Raw genomic sequence first — 16,126 nt, forward strand, 5'->3', positions numbered from 1 at the left:
ATCATAAGCTTAAGAACCCATGCAGGAACATAATGAAAGTATTGATATTCATAAAATTCATCCCAAAGGGTATCCAAAAATCAATCAAAACATTCAGAAGAACAGAACTTGTAAGAGAAAAAATAACTCTTTGTTGATCAAATCAAACACTTTCATATAATAAAAATAATATCTGAAAAACATGACAAAATCTTTCTAACAATTATTTGTATGAACATGTGATTAAATTAATATCTTACTTGCATCCACTGCCACATTTGCAGCTACTTCCACACCCACAGTTAGAGCTAGACATTCTCACAAGGTAAAGGAAATTAATAGTATTATGAATGAAATTATTGTAATAATTAACAGAAGAATGAGTTTTCATAATAAGTGCTTACACCAATTTATAGTGAAGTTGAGGAGAGAGAATTTTTATGTCAACTTTCCACGTGTCAAAATCTTAAGCCGTGTGAGTCTCTGACCAAATACTACACGTTGAAGTCATTTTCAATGCACGTATTTTTGTGATGAATAAATAGACCAATACTCTAATAGAATAATCTATTATCTTAAATCATGTCATAAATTATGTTATATATCAATAATAATAAAATAAAAATATAAAAAGTAATGTTTTTTTAATTAATATGACAAATTTTTGTTAATACAAGACATATTTTGAGACAATAAATCTTTATTCGATCAATTCTATCTTACCCATGTGATGTCTTCATTGGATTCATTCCACTTTAATAATGACAAACATATTCTATTAATTTCTTTTCTTCTTCATATGTGGTTGAATCTAGCGAAGCAAGCACATCATACACAATAAAGATAATGCAATTAGTTTTTAACCAAATTATATGCACTAAGCCAATTAGGTAAAGTTAGGTACTTCTTTAATTTTTAAGTTTATATAAAATTTGCATTTATACTCTTTTCAATTTTCAAGATAATACAATTAGAGTTTATATTAATACATGACAATGTCATATTTTTTTAATTATTTATAATGTATAGTTTATATAAGAGACAAAATAATTCAAAAATGACAAAGAAGAAAAATATGTATAATAAAAATGGAGAGGGAAAAGTGTATGTAATATTGATGCATAATTTTATACAATTATAGGCTCAACCATGGTATGCATGTTCTATTCAAAAGGGAAAAAGAAAACACATTAATCACTATTGAAGTGGTACATGTTTGATTCCCCTTAAATAAGGTCTTGAGTTCGAGTCTTGTGGATGGAAAAAATACATGTTGAGAGACCTACATACATGTGGATGTTCCCGGCTCGGACAGGATTGCCCACAGTGTGAGGATACCTCTGGGAAACCAAAAAAATATTAAGCATCCAAATGAGGCAATTTGTTTTCAAGGGTATCAAACATTGTGGAAGCTAAAATGAGATGTGAGAGACTCATTTCACCGTGTGTAAACCAATGGTGGTAGTGTATTAAACAAGGTTTGAAAATCACCAGATGAAGTTAGTTAAGAACTTATGTGTGGTGAAATCAAGCATAAAACATTAACTTGTGTATTCAATCATTTTGATATTGAAATATTAAAGAAATTTACATCCATTTGCAAATACTACTCTACTCTTCAATTTTAAATATTACTTTTACTTTTCTTGCAAATTACTTCACTTGCAAGCAACACAAAACCAACCAAAATATGTATTCCATTGTAATTGATGTAAAACTAAAGTATGATTCATATTTCTATTTCAATTCCTTATGGGATTGACATAGTTCTATACTATATTATAATTAAATCGTAAAAGTGATTTGAGAGTAAATATAGTAATAAACATATTCCTATACATAAAATAAATTATTTTGTTGATTGGAACTAAAACAAATACTTTCATACTCTCATCCAAAAGATTCACTCTTGGATTTTAACACGGAGATAATTATAAGTTGAAATAATTAAAATAAAATTTCACCTGAAATTATTCTCATAACATATTCATTTATTTGATCAACAAATTCAATTGTTGATGCCAGTATTATCCTAGTTAGATTGTAGAAAATGTTCATCCTTATAGTGATGTTGTAAGTTTGGATAGGCGATATGCACCATGACATCAATTGAGTTATCAAAATCAAGAATCAAAAGTTCTTTTGAAATACCTATTTCAACACAACCATCATTAAGCTCAGATATATTTTCATTCCCCACCTTTAATATCTATTCAGAAAATTCCTTGACTTCTATTGCATTATCCTTATTTTGTAGATGCATATTCTTTTGTAAGAGTTAACATTATACAATGATACCAAATATATGATGTATTGATCATTGTATGTACAATATATGAATGATACCTTCTTGGAACCATTATCAATATTTGACTGAAATCACCTCCAAATACAATTGAGTCATTGGTTGTTGTACCTATTATGTCTCAAATACTTTTATCAAGTGATTCGAAGCAAAAATTAATTGTCATCAGAGCTTCACCTCATATAATTATTTTTGTTTTGTTTCAGTAGGCCTGCAAGTTTAGATGCTTGATGAATGTTACAAACAAAGTTTTCAATTGTACATGCATCTTGAATTTAGAGTGTGTTGTTCTACCCTTTTGTAATAATAAAGGAATTATACCACTAGAAGCCACAATTAATACAATATACCTTTCATATCTCATGTATATGTTAGAGTTCACCACATATATGTCTTTCTAGAGAAATTTTATGAAGACATATGTTCTAACTCACTTTTAGGGATGACAAAAATCCCGACCCGTGAGTACCCGTAGAAATACCCGCAACGGATACCAGCAATAATAGCTTATGGGCGGGAGCGGGTTTTGTGATACCCACCCCACGGGTATTTGCAAGTCTATATATTTAGTTTTTAGTTAAATTTATATATATATTTATTATTATTTTTAGATTATATATCATATACTTTGTTATTATTATTTCATAATTAATTACACATATTTAACTATGATAATAAATTTATCGTATTATTCATGTAACATTTATATTTGCATATTGATTATTAAAAATTATATAAATATATAATTAAAACTAAAAACTCGTTGGGTACTCACACGGGTACCTACAAATATTGCGAGTTTGGGTACGTGAAAGCACTACCCACGCCCGCCCTTGAGTCGAGTCATCACCTACTACACCAACAAACGTTCTTCATGCATAAAACATTGCCAATAACATGCACCTCTTCTATATAAATAACAACTTGAGTTGAGTTCATATGTAGTACTAGAGAGGATCTCAATTCCAAATTTACGAGCCAAATTGAATACCTCTTCAAACACAAAACACCATGAATGTATTAATTTTATTTTGCTAACTATATATGAATAGTTATTTTTAGTACTACTAAAAATATTCCATCATTTCCCCTATATAATTGATTTTCTCAACAAGTAACATTCACATAAATCAAACATTTAGATATTCATATCACTAGATTAGTTTTCTTATTAGTGATTGTCACCTAATTGGTGAATGATGTAATATATGCACCGATAGTATAAGTATTTTTACATTGTGATCAAATTATAAACCGTTAATTTATTAACCACTATACTCTTAAACAAAAGTATACACATCATCAACGATCAATAATGGATTTACAACTCTTTTACGTATACTAGTATTAGTCTCGTGACCTGATACTCTTTTACGTATCAGAAACAGCAACACCACACACTCTTCCTTTCTCTTTCTTCTTCTTCTTCTTCTTCTTCTCATATCTCTCTTATAGTTTCAGCTTCACACACAGAGAACACAAAAATGGATTTACAACTCTCTATTTCTTTCTCTCCTTAATTTATTTCCATTACATCAATAAGGTAAAAACTCTTCTCTTCTTTTATTTTTTATTTTTTTATTTAATTTATTCAATTCTATTTTTTCCTTATGATCAGTTTAGATCGGCTTTGTTTAACATTTTTATGGAACAAAACCCATTTCCCACTTTACCATTTTATTTTCTCTTCAACACATTCCATTAAAAAATAGAACTTTTTAGAGTTTTTGTTATTTTTTGGAAATTCATTATTACTATGCTGGGTGAAAATTTTGATGACTTAGAAGAGGAGAGTTTTTATATTAAGTTTTCTGATTATATTTGTATTGTTTTTTTCTTGCCATAATTGTTTATATAGAAATGTTGTGCTGATTTTGCCCCAATTTCCTTTTTAGGGTTTTTGTTATTGTGACTCAAAAAATTGATCATTAATCCAGTTTTTGCTTGTTTCCTTGGGGGTTTTAGTTACCAATCAAGCAACTAAGCAAATTGTAAAGAAATGAATACTTGAGGGATTAAAGTATGCTGTTGAAAATAGTGATGTCGGTCGAGGTCTTGAGATTTTGTCTTAAGATTTTAGCATGGGAAGCTTCTCCTTTTAATCACAAAGAGTTAAACTTTGTGAGGGATATTATTAACCATAGAGTATTGCATTGACAATATCGTTTTATCACGAACTTACGCATAGATTTACTACATGGCGATCATATTTGTGTTCATCCAAATCGAAATGATGAGTATCTGTAATTGCTGATAAGTATTTAGTTCATAATGCTGCATAGGGTTCCTGCTTATGTAACTTGAATAATGGTATTTGTTTCATTATTTTATCTTGTTCAGCTTCTCTGCCATGGAGGACATAGAGTCAGTTGCTACACTGATAGATTCTACAAATTCGAAGATACAAAAGCTCCAAAAGGCGTTTGCTGAACTTGAAAGTTATCGAGCTGTTACACTGAACTTGAAATGGAAAGAACTTGAGGAACATTTCCATGGACTTGAGAAATCCTTGAAGAGACGCTTTCATGAATTGGAAGACCAAGAGAAAGAGTTAGAAAACAAAACAATGAAAGCTCGGGAAATTGTGAAGAAGCGGGAAGCAGCTGTTTTTGCCAAGGAGCAAGCTACGTTGCAGAGGCTTCAAGAGAAAAGGGATGCTGCTGTATTGGCCATTCTTAATGGTCGAGAAAAACACAGAAAAGTTTCAGCAAACGTAATGGCTATCATCTCAGATGGGGGTCATGGGACACCAGGAGTGGAGGAGAAACTGGTGGATAGTGTGTCTGTTGCTGCTGAAGGCAACTTAGAAGACGTGAAAATTTCTTCTGCAAGTAGAAATGTGGAGTCGATGTCCTTTCCAGAGTTGGTAAAACTTTGTAAAGGGATGGATGTTGGAGGACTTAACAAGTTTATTTCTGATAACCGTAAGAACCTTGCTGCTGTAAAGGAGGAAGTGCCACTAGCTTTAAGAGCTGCTCCTAATGCTGCTCGTTTAGTTTTAGATTCCTTGGAAGGATTTTACTGTACCGAAGTGGCAAATCAAGATGTAAAGAAGGATGCAAACTTATTGGGTCTTCGCCGAACCTGTATCATGCTGATGGAGTGTTTAAGTGTTCTTCTAACCAACTCAAATAGTGACTCTGATATGATTTCAAAGGATATCAAGGACAAGGCAAAGGCAGTTGCTGAAGAGTGGAAACCAAGATTAGATATGCTTGACATAGATGCTAGCAATGGGAATTCCTTGGAGGCTCACGCATTTTTGCAACTTTTAGCCAGTTTTGGTATTGCCTCAGATTTTAATGAGGAGGAATTGTCCAGGCTGATTCCAATGGTGTCTCGGCGTAGACAAACTGCTGATTTATGTCGTTCACTTCGGTTATCCGAGAAGATGCCTGGTGTGTATATGTTCACTTTTAATGTCATCATAGGTCAAAACCTTGTAAAAAGTTAAAAACCTTCTGATTTTCTGAACAATAGTAAGCTAAATTTGAGACAACTAAATGAAAAGTTCATGGAACTAACATATGCAGCAGTTGCATATTTAAATTTATGCTTTGTTTTACTTTTGAATGTGCAGGTGTGATCGAAATTTTGGTGAGCAGTGGTCGGCAAATTGATGCCGTTAACTTGACTTTTGCATTTGATCTTACAGAACAGTTTTCTCCTGTGCCTTTACTGAAGTCTTACTTGAATGATGCAAGAAAAGCTTCTCCTGTCAAAAGTGTTAACTCATCTCCCACCGCACAGGTGTGTTATTGAGTCTCTTCTATAATAAGTATTTCTTCCCTCTGCTGGTTTCTTTTAATGATTTGAACTATTGATCAGAAATATTGTGGATTCTTTTGATATTTCTGTCCAGTTCCAATTGAGGTACCCTAATAGTCTTTATTGCCATCATGAAATATCGATTTCGGGAGTTACAGATAAATTTTTGCTGTTGTAGAAACTAGTTGTGTAGTAAGACTGTTAACGATTATTTGTAACTGTGACTGAAATTTTTACCTTAAACTTCATATGTCTTTGGTGCTAGAGCTTCGTGAAAGTCTTAGCAGTATAAAATTTGATTGTGGAATTTGGCATCTTTGGAGTTTAGGGCTTTTGGGATATGCTTGTTGGGAAAGATCTTTGAGATCCTTAATGTACAGTGTTCACCAAGCCTTTGTTTATGCTGTTTGTTTACAAATAATGTAGTCGTCAACATCGGAGGTTTTCTTTGTTTTACATAGTAAACTATTTTAGTATCTTTCTCAAGTGGCAGTTAAAAGATGTCCCCCGATGAAATTATGAAGCTTGGCATTGTGGAAATTGAAACAATAGGAACAAAAGTGCATCATTCCGAAAAGTAGAGGGATAAAATGTATATCTACATATGTACTCAAGTATACATTTTCGTGTTTCTGCCGGACCTTATTTGCATGATACCTCAATACAACGCATTTTTATGTTTGATTCTTCATTGATTTTTGTGGTAATATATTATTTTTCATCTTTTTACTATTCCTAATGACATGCTATTGTCTCAGATTGAGGTCAATGAGCGAGAACTGATTGCTCTTAAGGTTGTAATCAAATGCATTGAAGAACATAAACTCGATGAGCAGTATCCTGTGGATCCTCTCCAGAAACGAGTAGTCCAACTAGAGAAGGCCAAAGCTGACAAGAAGAAGGAAACTGAAGCGACAAAGCCTCAACCGAAGAGACCTCGTGCTAATGGTGTCGGATACAGTCCCCGTGTCACTAACATTCCTTCCGATAAACTTTCCTATGCTAGACCTGCTGACAGGTACCAACAACATTATGTGTATGACCGGCCTTACATGTACGCCGGACCAACGGACAATCATAGCCCCCCGTTCTTTGGCTCTGCAACCTACAACCCCTCTCCTACTCATGCCATTTACTATGGAAATGGCTATCAGTACCAAGCTACATATCTCCACTAGTTAACAGAGTTGTGAACAGGGTGATTATGATCCTTTTGTTTAATATTTAGTGTTAACTTGTGTGTTGTTGTATGTTGCACTTTTAAAATGTAGTATTTAAGAAACACTTAAACGGTTGGTCAAGTGCATGAGGCTCATACCTAGTGAGTTATGGGGAGGGTAACTGTACACAGCCTTACCCTCATAAGCGAAAAGACCGTTTCCATGATTTGAATCCATGACCTTGCAGGTCAAAGGGCAAACATGTAATGTTAAAGTTTTTAACTTTTGTATTAGAAGATATTCTGATCCTCTAATATATGCACTCTGTTCTAGTTTTCTTGTCTCCTAAGATATGAGAGTGTTAATACTTATTTCTTTGAGAAATGCTAATTATATTACTGCACTCTTCTACATGCTTTTTAACAATCTTTGTTATTAGAACACCTCAACTAGAAAAAAAGCTAAACAAGTTATCTTGGTTATTTATTACTACACACCTTTTATTTTACTATATACTCCCTCTACTGCTCATCATATAAGCACTTTCAACTAAATTAGGTAATTTAGGTAAACAAAAAATTATGTTAAACATTATAATTTTACCATCATTTAACATTTTAGCACTTCTTAGTTGATAGTCTTATAGTCAACAATTCCAAAGACAAAAAAGAGAGTTAAAGTCAAAGTCATTAAGAAGGGCAAATAAGCAAATAAATAAGGCTTATATATATTTTTGGACATTTACCATATTTAATTTGGTCTTTTATCTTTGTTTAGATTTATTTTGATCCCTTTTGAAAAAAACTTAGTTTATGCCTTCTGCCATTCCTAGTAGGAATCTGGTTTTTCCAAAATACTTCACTCAAACTAAAACTGCTACAATGACAGGACCAAATTTAATTTTTTTTAAATATAAAGAATCAAAATAAATACAAAAGAAGATAAATGACTAAATTAAACATTCATATATAAATAAAGGGCTATGCTTCATTAGATTGGAAGGGGAAAAAAGTACAGGTATGATCAAACTAACACATGTATAACCATTTCATGTGACCAAGCATCTATAACCATTTCCAGGCTCAAAATGCCCTGTTAACCTTACTCATCCATCATCGGTCATTTCTTGTAACGGTTCATACAAAATTTTATCACTACCACCATCAACGATTTCGACAACAAATCAGTACACAAAAATACAGTTCTCCTGCAATGTTATGTCTTCCAAACTAGCAATCTTCTTCAATGAAGTTTCAAGAAATGTGATTAGTTATCTAATTTGTTCATGATTTCAGGAACCTTTGCTATGGGTTGTGTTGAATGGGTTCTGTTGAAGTGAACAAGGAATTCTGTATTACCCTCAGCACCTTTGAGAGGGGATTCAATCCAACCTTTACTGCAGAAACCAAAATTCTCTACTCCCTTTATAATCCTCTCAAGAACCTGAATTGTGCAACAATACATTACTTTTACATATTCTTCTCTTATTTACAAGTCAAATATAAAAACATAACCAAAGAGCATAAACTAGGAATTGTCCTACCATAACCAAAGAGCATAAACTAGGCTCTTTGGATGAGCTTCTAAAATCGGTTTCTTCTTTTAAAGCATATTTTTTATAGATGTTTTAAAAAAGTAAAAGCTAGTTTTATGTCAAGTTCATTTTTTTATATTTGAATCACATCGCCATGTTATGAGAAAAAACTTCTCTGACAAGTATAAAAACCTAACTAGGAAATTTTTTTGAGTGCTTTCCAACCATGATAAATAATATAAGAAACTTTTTAATTAGAAAAAAAAAGACATCATCATTTTAATCAAAATAAGCATCCGAATGAGTTTTGTCCCATAAAAGGTTTGAATGATTGTGTAAGCAAAACAATAACTACGCACCTCTTGATGGACATTGGGATCTTTCACTATCCCCCCTTTTCCTACCTGCACAGAAAATTATATTCCAAAAGTTTAGAAATAATAGCATTTTGTTTCCTCTTTATTCCAAGAAACTAGGATAGAACTGCTAATTATTATATTAAAATTCATAATCCGGCATTCCGGCTCTTTCCATTTGTACATAGGAGATGGGTTGACAGTTGTGTATATTGCAAAACATGTGCATTTTTTAAGGACTTGGCACATGGACTGATGCAAACTACACAACAAAATCAACATTATACTGGTACCAAAGAAAGAACATGCCATAGCATATCTAAGCAGAGAGGTATTCCTTCTATATCCAAGCATTCCTGTCTAGCTAAAGACACCATCCAAACCACTCATGATACTACACTCTCCTTTCTCAGGCCAAAATCTCTTAAATTTATCTAAAGAAACAGCTCAAACTCTAGGATGCACCTAGGTTTACCAAATACACAGCAATCTCTCAATGAATCGATGCAAAAGGAGGGGAGGAAAATACAAAACTGCATCTGCTATCTTTTTGTTCACCCAAAGCTAAACTGACTCTATTGCTGATAGTATCAAAATGAACAGAAAAGAAATAATAGAAGTTTGTATTCCTTACTTGAGATCTACGAGCTTCAAATTGTGGTTTAACCAAGGTCACTAGTGCTGCATCTTCCTTCATGACATTGACCACAGCAGGCATGACCTGTTGAATTAAAATAATTAAAGAATATTTAGTGGATCAAGAAGACTAATCATACAGGTAACTTAATTCTTAAAAAATCAGTGAAAATCATCTCAAGTGTCTCCTCTCCGTCTTCCTCTTGTTTCCAAAGAAGGGTGGTTGGGAGCTTGATAATCAAGAGAATATGGAGAAAAAAGGTCATGATACCAAAAAAATTCATTTAAAAAACATGTCAAACTGAAAAGCTGTTTTTGAAAACCACCCATAAGATACCAGTCAAATGCATTTCTAGCTATTTATATGCGTGGCTGTGTATCCAAACTATTCCTATGCCATTCACAATACAGCGCTTGAGTGATAAGAGACAGCTTATGTAAATAGTTAAAGTCTTCCACTCCATGTAGCGAACCCCACCTAGTGGGATTAAGGTTTTGCTTTATATACATTCCTGATTTTAAATCAAGATGTTTTAGCTTGGTAGCTGCAGGCTTGGCTATTTTATATGCCCAAGTTTGATCCTCACATTGAGCTTTCAAGCAATTTTTAACATTATAACATGGAACCTTAAAATGTTGCCATGTTAGAGAAAGTGGTCAATCCAACTACCAAAACCAGAGATGCTTAAACGGTACACCATAAAGCATCCAGTTCTGCCAATCGTTTTGACAATTTTGACAAAGTTTGGATAAGTGGGATAAACCAGACTGGTAAATGGGTAGTTCCTGCTTCAACTGACTGGTCCAATCCAATTTTCAGAAACATAAAAGCTATACACAGTAATAGGAGTATATGACTACATTTAACCTGATTTCAGAGCTTACCATTAGAATAGAGATGAATGAGAGGTCCAAAGTCACCAAATCAACATTTTGTGGGAGTCCTGCAAGATATCTTAAATTTGTCCGCTCTATCACAGATACGCGTTCATCTCTACGAATTTTGTCTGCTACCTAAGTAAGTCAAGAGTCATTACCAATACTGTATCACAGAGAAAAGGTTCATATGCAATAAAGTAGTGCAGCTAGGGGAAACTCATGGGAAAATAAGAGTATAAAATCTCCAAAAGCAAATATAAAACAGAGACTCCAAAGAACATAATTCCACATTCTTGCTTAACTTATAAAATAAGATTAATTGTTTAGATGAGTTTACTTAACTTCAAAAAAAAGTTCTAAAACTACTAAATTATAATTTTTTACATTAAAAACTCAAATGCAAAGAACCTCACAAATCCAACTCCAGGTGTAAATGTTCAAGGCACAGTCATGCTTCCTTTTACTCTGAGGTAACATTTTCATTAATTACTTTTCACTTCTTATGTAGAGCTTAGTGGACAATAATCAGCTGTATGACTATCAGTACACTAGTTACTGTACAATTAACATGTGATACATGCGCGTATTCAACAAATTGAGAGAGAATTTGCTTCTAGACTTCCATGCATCATTTCCCTTTGTAATCCTTGTTATACTTTTCAAGACGAATTCACTGTTACAGTGAGTTTTTCGTCCTTTCTAATTATAAACAGGTATTATCAGTTTAATTGAGTGTTCAAACTTTTAAACAACCAAAGCCTTTTCTCACTCGGTAGGGAATGAGAACATCAAAAAACGTAAGGGCAGCCCAGTAAACAAGGTTCCCACCTAGTGAGGTATCATTGCCCTTGCGAGCGAAGAGGCTATTTCCAGGATTTTGAACCCATGACATTCAGGTCACAAGGCAAACAACCTTACCGTTGTACCGAGCTGACCCTCACGACATCAAAATGCATAACCAGATAAAAACTACAGCATCAAATCCTAAATAAGTTTTAGGACTCCAAGGCATAAGCCAAACATTCAACACATAAACACTGAACATAAGCAACTGTCTTTGTAAAAAACTAAGAAGTAAAAGGAAAAATACAGTCAGCTTTGCACTTAACCAAAAAAATAGATGGAAAAATACAAAGCCAATGAGCTTGTACAGTGAAGCTTAATTGGCACTGACCCAAATCATAAAGACTTATGTGTGATGTTGTTGTGAGATGTTAAATTCTCCACCGAGTCACCTTTCCCACTCTATTACCAAGTGTTTGCACCTCCAACTTAACCCAAATATATGTGTGTTATGTAATAAATTACCTGTCCATAGCCTACGTCAACTCCATAAACATGTGATGCACCATACTGAAGTAAGCAATCAGTAAATCCTCCAGTTGATAGCCCAGAATCAAGAGCTACTTTACCAGCAACATCAACACCAAGCTGTTCAATGGCTCCTTCCAACTTATATCCAGCTCTGTGTTGGTATAAAAAGGCCAAACAGAAACACACTTTCACCAAAGTTTCTGTAGAGATATTATTTCAAGTAAAGAGAGCTAGATGGCTTCACCTACATACATATTTCGGAACATCAGCCACAATCTCCACCACAGATTTATCAGACACGGGGGTACCAGCTTTATGTATCACCTTCCCATTCACAAATACTTTGCCTGCATCATCAATGTAATTTGTTTTATTGGATAGTTGGATGCTATATTTTCTATTCTTACAATGAATGACCATAAAAAAGTCTGGATAACAAAGTAATCATGATTTCAAAATTAAACATATTAAGCATGTATTGAGTCAAGGATAGTACAACACAGAAAAAAGAGAGAAAAAGAATAAGGTTCTGAATTAGATAAGTTGCCGTACTTAGTTTTTATATTGCATGCAACTTGAAGCTTTAGAGAGGCTCAAAATTGATTGTAGTGAAGTTAAATTTAAACTCATGCTTTTAGAAACACCCTACTGATATATAAATCAATTATATAAGATCCTAGGACTCTAGCTCATTCAGGTAAAGGAATGCATGCAGAGCCTAGGTCATGATCTCCGACCTCTAACTGCAAGAGAAAAGGTCATGATAAAGCTTTTCACCTCAGTGCAAAGAACATAATAGATGATAATACTATTACCATATGTCAATACCAGCTAAAGTTGCTAATTTAACAACAGAGTATCCAAGGCTGTGAAAACGTTTGTAACCACGTTAGTTTTTATGACAGAAGAAAAGAGAGAGAAAGTACAATCAGAGATGATATAATATATAGAAAAACATAAATAAAAAAAGCAGCCCAATATCTTTGCATATGAGTAATAGAATTCCCATTTTATTCAAAAATAGAGTTTCTGCGAGAGCTGGAAAAGGGCAAAACAAAACTATTATGTTTTGTTAGAATGTTTAATGCATAACAGGTCGAAGCCTCATGCACTATTATTATAAGAAGAAAATATCACATAAGAAAGTGAAGATTTTATGTCAGTGCTCAGTCTTTGCCTCCTTCATATTTTACGGTGTTTACCACTGGAAAAAAAATGCTCAAACTTTCATTTGGACAGAGTAATGTTTTTACTTGTGTTTGATGTTATGTTCATGGCCTCTTTAGAGGTCTTTGGGGGGAGGTATCTTTGTCATTCATGCAGAGGGTTGGCATGTTTCTTATGTGCTTCAGTACCTTAAGTTTTGTATATTTAGTTGTTTTCTTCCGAGGATGTCTTATTCTCTATTTTTGTTTTCCTTAATAAAAAATTCCTATCAAAAAAGAAAAATTATTAGATAAATAGGACCACTGGGTTTATATTTTGCAACACATCCTTACACACCATATAATATAATCTTATCTTAATATTCTGATTTCCTTTACTCTCTTTTCCTCCTTCCCTATCAAAGATACAATTTCAACAAGAATGAATGTTTGCAAAAGTAGAAAACTTCAATTAATTCCTGAACAAAATCTTCAACCACTATGATATTTGAAATCACAAAAAGGCTAGAACAAGAAATTACAAAAGCGTATCATATTAGATGCCAATAACAACCAAGCCTTAATTCTACTAGGTGGGGTCGGCTATATGGATCGAATGAAGCATTCGATGTCACTTAATTTAAATTTAATTAGGATGACCTTTTTTATAAATAGAAAAATAGTATAACCAAATTGGGCTCCTGAACCGATCATCTATATATTATGTTGGAAATAAAAAATGAAATTAATTACCTTGCAAAATCCATGACTGGATGATGGATCTACTATATTGCTCATATCTTTCAAGACATACTTCATCCAGCCTCTTTTTCCTGAAAGGTAAATGCAAAAGTAGATACAAAGCATTTCAGAGCCATCCATGTTTTTTCTTGTGGGGTGAAAAATTAATGGGTATAAGCTGAAAGTAGGAACAAGGTGAGGATAACATATTCCAGTCATATTAAAAAATAGGATTAAAAAATAGAACAAAAAATACAATCATTGGTATAAAAAGCAATCAAGTCGCATTGGTTGAAAAGAGCCCTCCACAACAAAATCAAAAGCATAACTCTAGAAAGGCCAAGTACTCCTAAGTCCTAACCTAATGTGTTAGGCATATTTAAAATGATATGCGTAAAAGTATATGCACAACTGCACATGAAGTGTTTAAAGATACAAACAAAACACTAAGCCTTATAAGGCATTGGCCCATATAAAAGTAAATTAATTTGGTCATTAACCCCGAGGTTGTAAAAAATATACAACTTATAGTGGTTTCAAACAGGATTCAACAGTAAAATGCAAAACTTTTCATTCTCTTCATGTAAATGTTACCATCATCATCCTTACTATAAGCACGACTACCATCACCATCCCGGCAGCTGCAGTCAAGGTTCTAAATCTGGACCGCAACCATTATAGGCACCAAAATGTCAATTTTTGGAGTCGGTGAAATCACATGGTCACCACAATTGTGGCTGCAATTGCCAGAACTAATCTGTAAAGCCAAGGTTTTGAGATTATCCAAAACCGAAACTGCTATTTAAAACCTTGGGTATGCGCTCTCCCCTCTCCCATTAAAAAATCAAAACAAAAACTAAACACTTTGCCTATAGAAAATTTGTATTCTTAACACAAAGCTAATCAAAGAATGCTAAAATTTTATCAACTACTTTATACACACCATTAAAGCAATGCATCAGAATGAACATAGTAATTGATAAAATTAGTCAACATAACACAAGAATTAAAAAAAAATAACATCAGAATTCATAAAAGCTTACTTCTTTAAAGGTAAAATCTTTTCTGATTTTGCAGTAGCATAGCTCCTAAACGAAGTTGGAATATGAACATTGAACCATCTCACTAAAATTGAATTTCCAAGAGCAAAATAATTAGTGCAGCACACGTGTTTGATTAAATGCTAGAAACATAAAATAGGAAGTAACAAATTGGTAACGATGTGTACCTGGGAGATTGAGAATCCGTAAGCGAGAAAGTAAAGTGAAGGTTGAATCGCAGTGTAAACTTGTTGAAATTGAAATTGGATACTTCAGAAAATGTAACGCCATTTATCTTTTTCTTCTTCTCACTCTAAAAACATTCAAATAATGCTGCTCTTCTTCATTTCTTAATAATTTATAATAGTGTAGATAAATAATGAGTTTTCAAGTGGTAAGTGGTAGATGTTTGATTCCAAATAAAGTTTCTGGTCGAGTCTTGTAGATGGAAAAAATATTTGCTGGAAGAGTTAGCCTCACGTACTTGTAGATAAATAATGAGTTTTCAAGTGGTAGATATTTGATTCCTCTTAAGCAAGGTATCGGGTTTGACTATTGTGGATGGAAAAAATACCTGCTGGACCTCACGGTGGATGTTAGCATTGCCTCTAATGCGAGGAAACCTATGGGAAACCAACAAATAATGAGTTTTCATTTTGGCTGAAAATCCCAAAATACCCTTCATCCTTTTTCCTTATTATAATTTTATATAAGTGACATTAATTTGGTTATACTATTATGAAGACGTTGGTCTAGTGGTTTAAGGTACTATTGAATTCCCGTCAAAAATTCAATTCATGAGAATAATATTTGTTAGAGGGACAATCACAAAACCGAAAGGGAATAGTTCTTTATCGGTTAGGAAACAAAATTTGCTTATTTGTGAATATTCACTTAATTGTTCTTCTGTTTTTGTTGTGTTGAAGAATTAAGTATCACATATTCCAAATTAATCATATCTCCACTATAATCCATTGGGGTAAATGAATGTTTCCTTCTTAGATGTTGTACTATTAGTCTAAACATTTATATAATTATTATGTCATTTTATATTCATTTGTATTTTTTGAAGAGTCAATAATAATTAATTAAAAGTAAATAGTATATTATGCAATAAAAAATATATAAAACTCATACATTATCAATAAATACATTATTGGTTGATAAGATAATATGTATTATGTAAGATTTTAAAACAACCTGAAGGATTTTAGGCACAAGGGACAACATAGTTACAAACCAACTATAAATCAGAAAGGGGAGGGGATC

The 16,126-nt window shown here is 33.0% G+C and overlaps 2 protein-coding genes across 3 annotated transcripts; one reads left to right on the top strand and one right to left on the bottom strand.

Annotated features, from left to right (window-relative positions):
* Positions 3,684–7,553, top strand: LOC109352058 (FRIGIDA-like protein 3). 2 transcript variants are annotated; one of them, XM_019593860.1, is made up of 4 exons: positions 3,684–3,827; positions 4,625–5,682; positions 5,865–6,034; positions 6,811–7,553. In XM_019593860.1, exons 2-4 carry the CDS (start codon positions 4,635–4,637, stop codon positions 7,228–7,230), a joined length of 1,638 nt encoding a protein of 545 aa, XP_019449405.1. In that variant the 5' UTR covers positions 3,684–3,827; positions 4,625–4,634; the 3' UTR covers positions 7,231–7,553. The 2 variants fall into 2 exon arrangements, with proteins under 2 accessions (XP_019449405.1, XP_019449413.1); XM_019593868.1 differs by having other exon boundaries at positions 3,684–3,822; positions 4,620–5,682.
* LOC109352070 (hemolysin A) lies at positions 8,183–15,201 on the bottom strand. The gene is made up of 9 exons (XM_019593881.1): positions 15,046–15,201; positions 14,861–14,942; positions 13,830–13,909; positions 12,176–12,278; positions 11,926–12,082; positions 10,624–10,752; positions 9,737–9,823; positions 9,106–9,150; positions 8,183–8,655 (listed from the first exon to the last, which is right to left on the bottom strand). The coding sequence occupies exons 1-9, from the start codon at positions 15,146–15,148 to the stop codon at positions 8,479–8,481; spliced, it is 963 nt and encodes a 320-aa protein (XP_019449426.1). The 5' UTR covers positions 15,149–15,201; the 3' UTR covers positions 8,183–8,478.

This window comes from Lupinus angustifolius, chromosome LG01 (genome assembly GCF_001865875.1).
Source record: "Lupinus angustifolius cultivar Tanjil chromosome LG01, LupAngTanjil_v1.0, whole genome shotgun sequence".
Taxonomy (NCBI): Eukaryota; Viridiplantae; Streptophyta; class Magnoliopsida; order Fabales; family Fabaceae; genus Lupinus; species Lupinus angustifolius.

Excerpts from the sequence above, each read along its gene's own strand:
- LOC109352058 (XM_019593860.1), top strand. The coding sequence starts at position 4,635 with ATGGAGGACATAGAGTCAGTTGCTACACTGATAGATTCTACAAATTCG. Across the intron at positions 5,683-5,864 it reads GTTATCCGAGAAGATGCCTG|GTGTGATCGAAATTTTGGTG; the intron begins GTGTGTATATGT and ends TTGAATGTGCAG. Across the intron at positions 6,035-6,810 it reads ACTCATCTCCCACCGCACAG|ATTGAGGTCAATGAGCGAGA; the intron begins GTGTGTTATTGA and ends CTATTGTCTCAG.
- LOC109352070 (XM_019593881.1), bottom strand. The coding sequence starts at position 15,148 with ATGGCGTTACATTTTCTGAAGTATCCAATTTCAATTTCAACAAGTTTA. Across the intron at positions 13,910-14,860 it reads AAGATTTTACCTTTAAAGAA|GAAAAAGAGGCTGGATGAAG; the intron begins GTAAGCTTTTAT and ends TTTACCTTTCAG. Across the intron at positions 10,753-11,925 it reads TTGACGTAGGCTATGGACAG|GTAGCAGACAAAATTCGTAG; the intron begins GTAATTTATTAC and ends TGACTTACTTAG.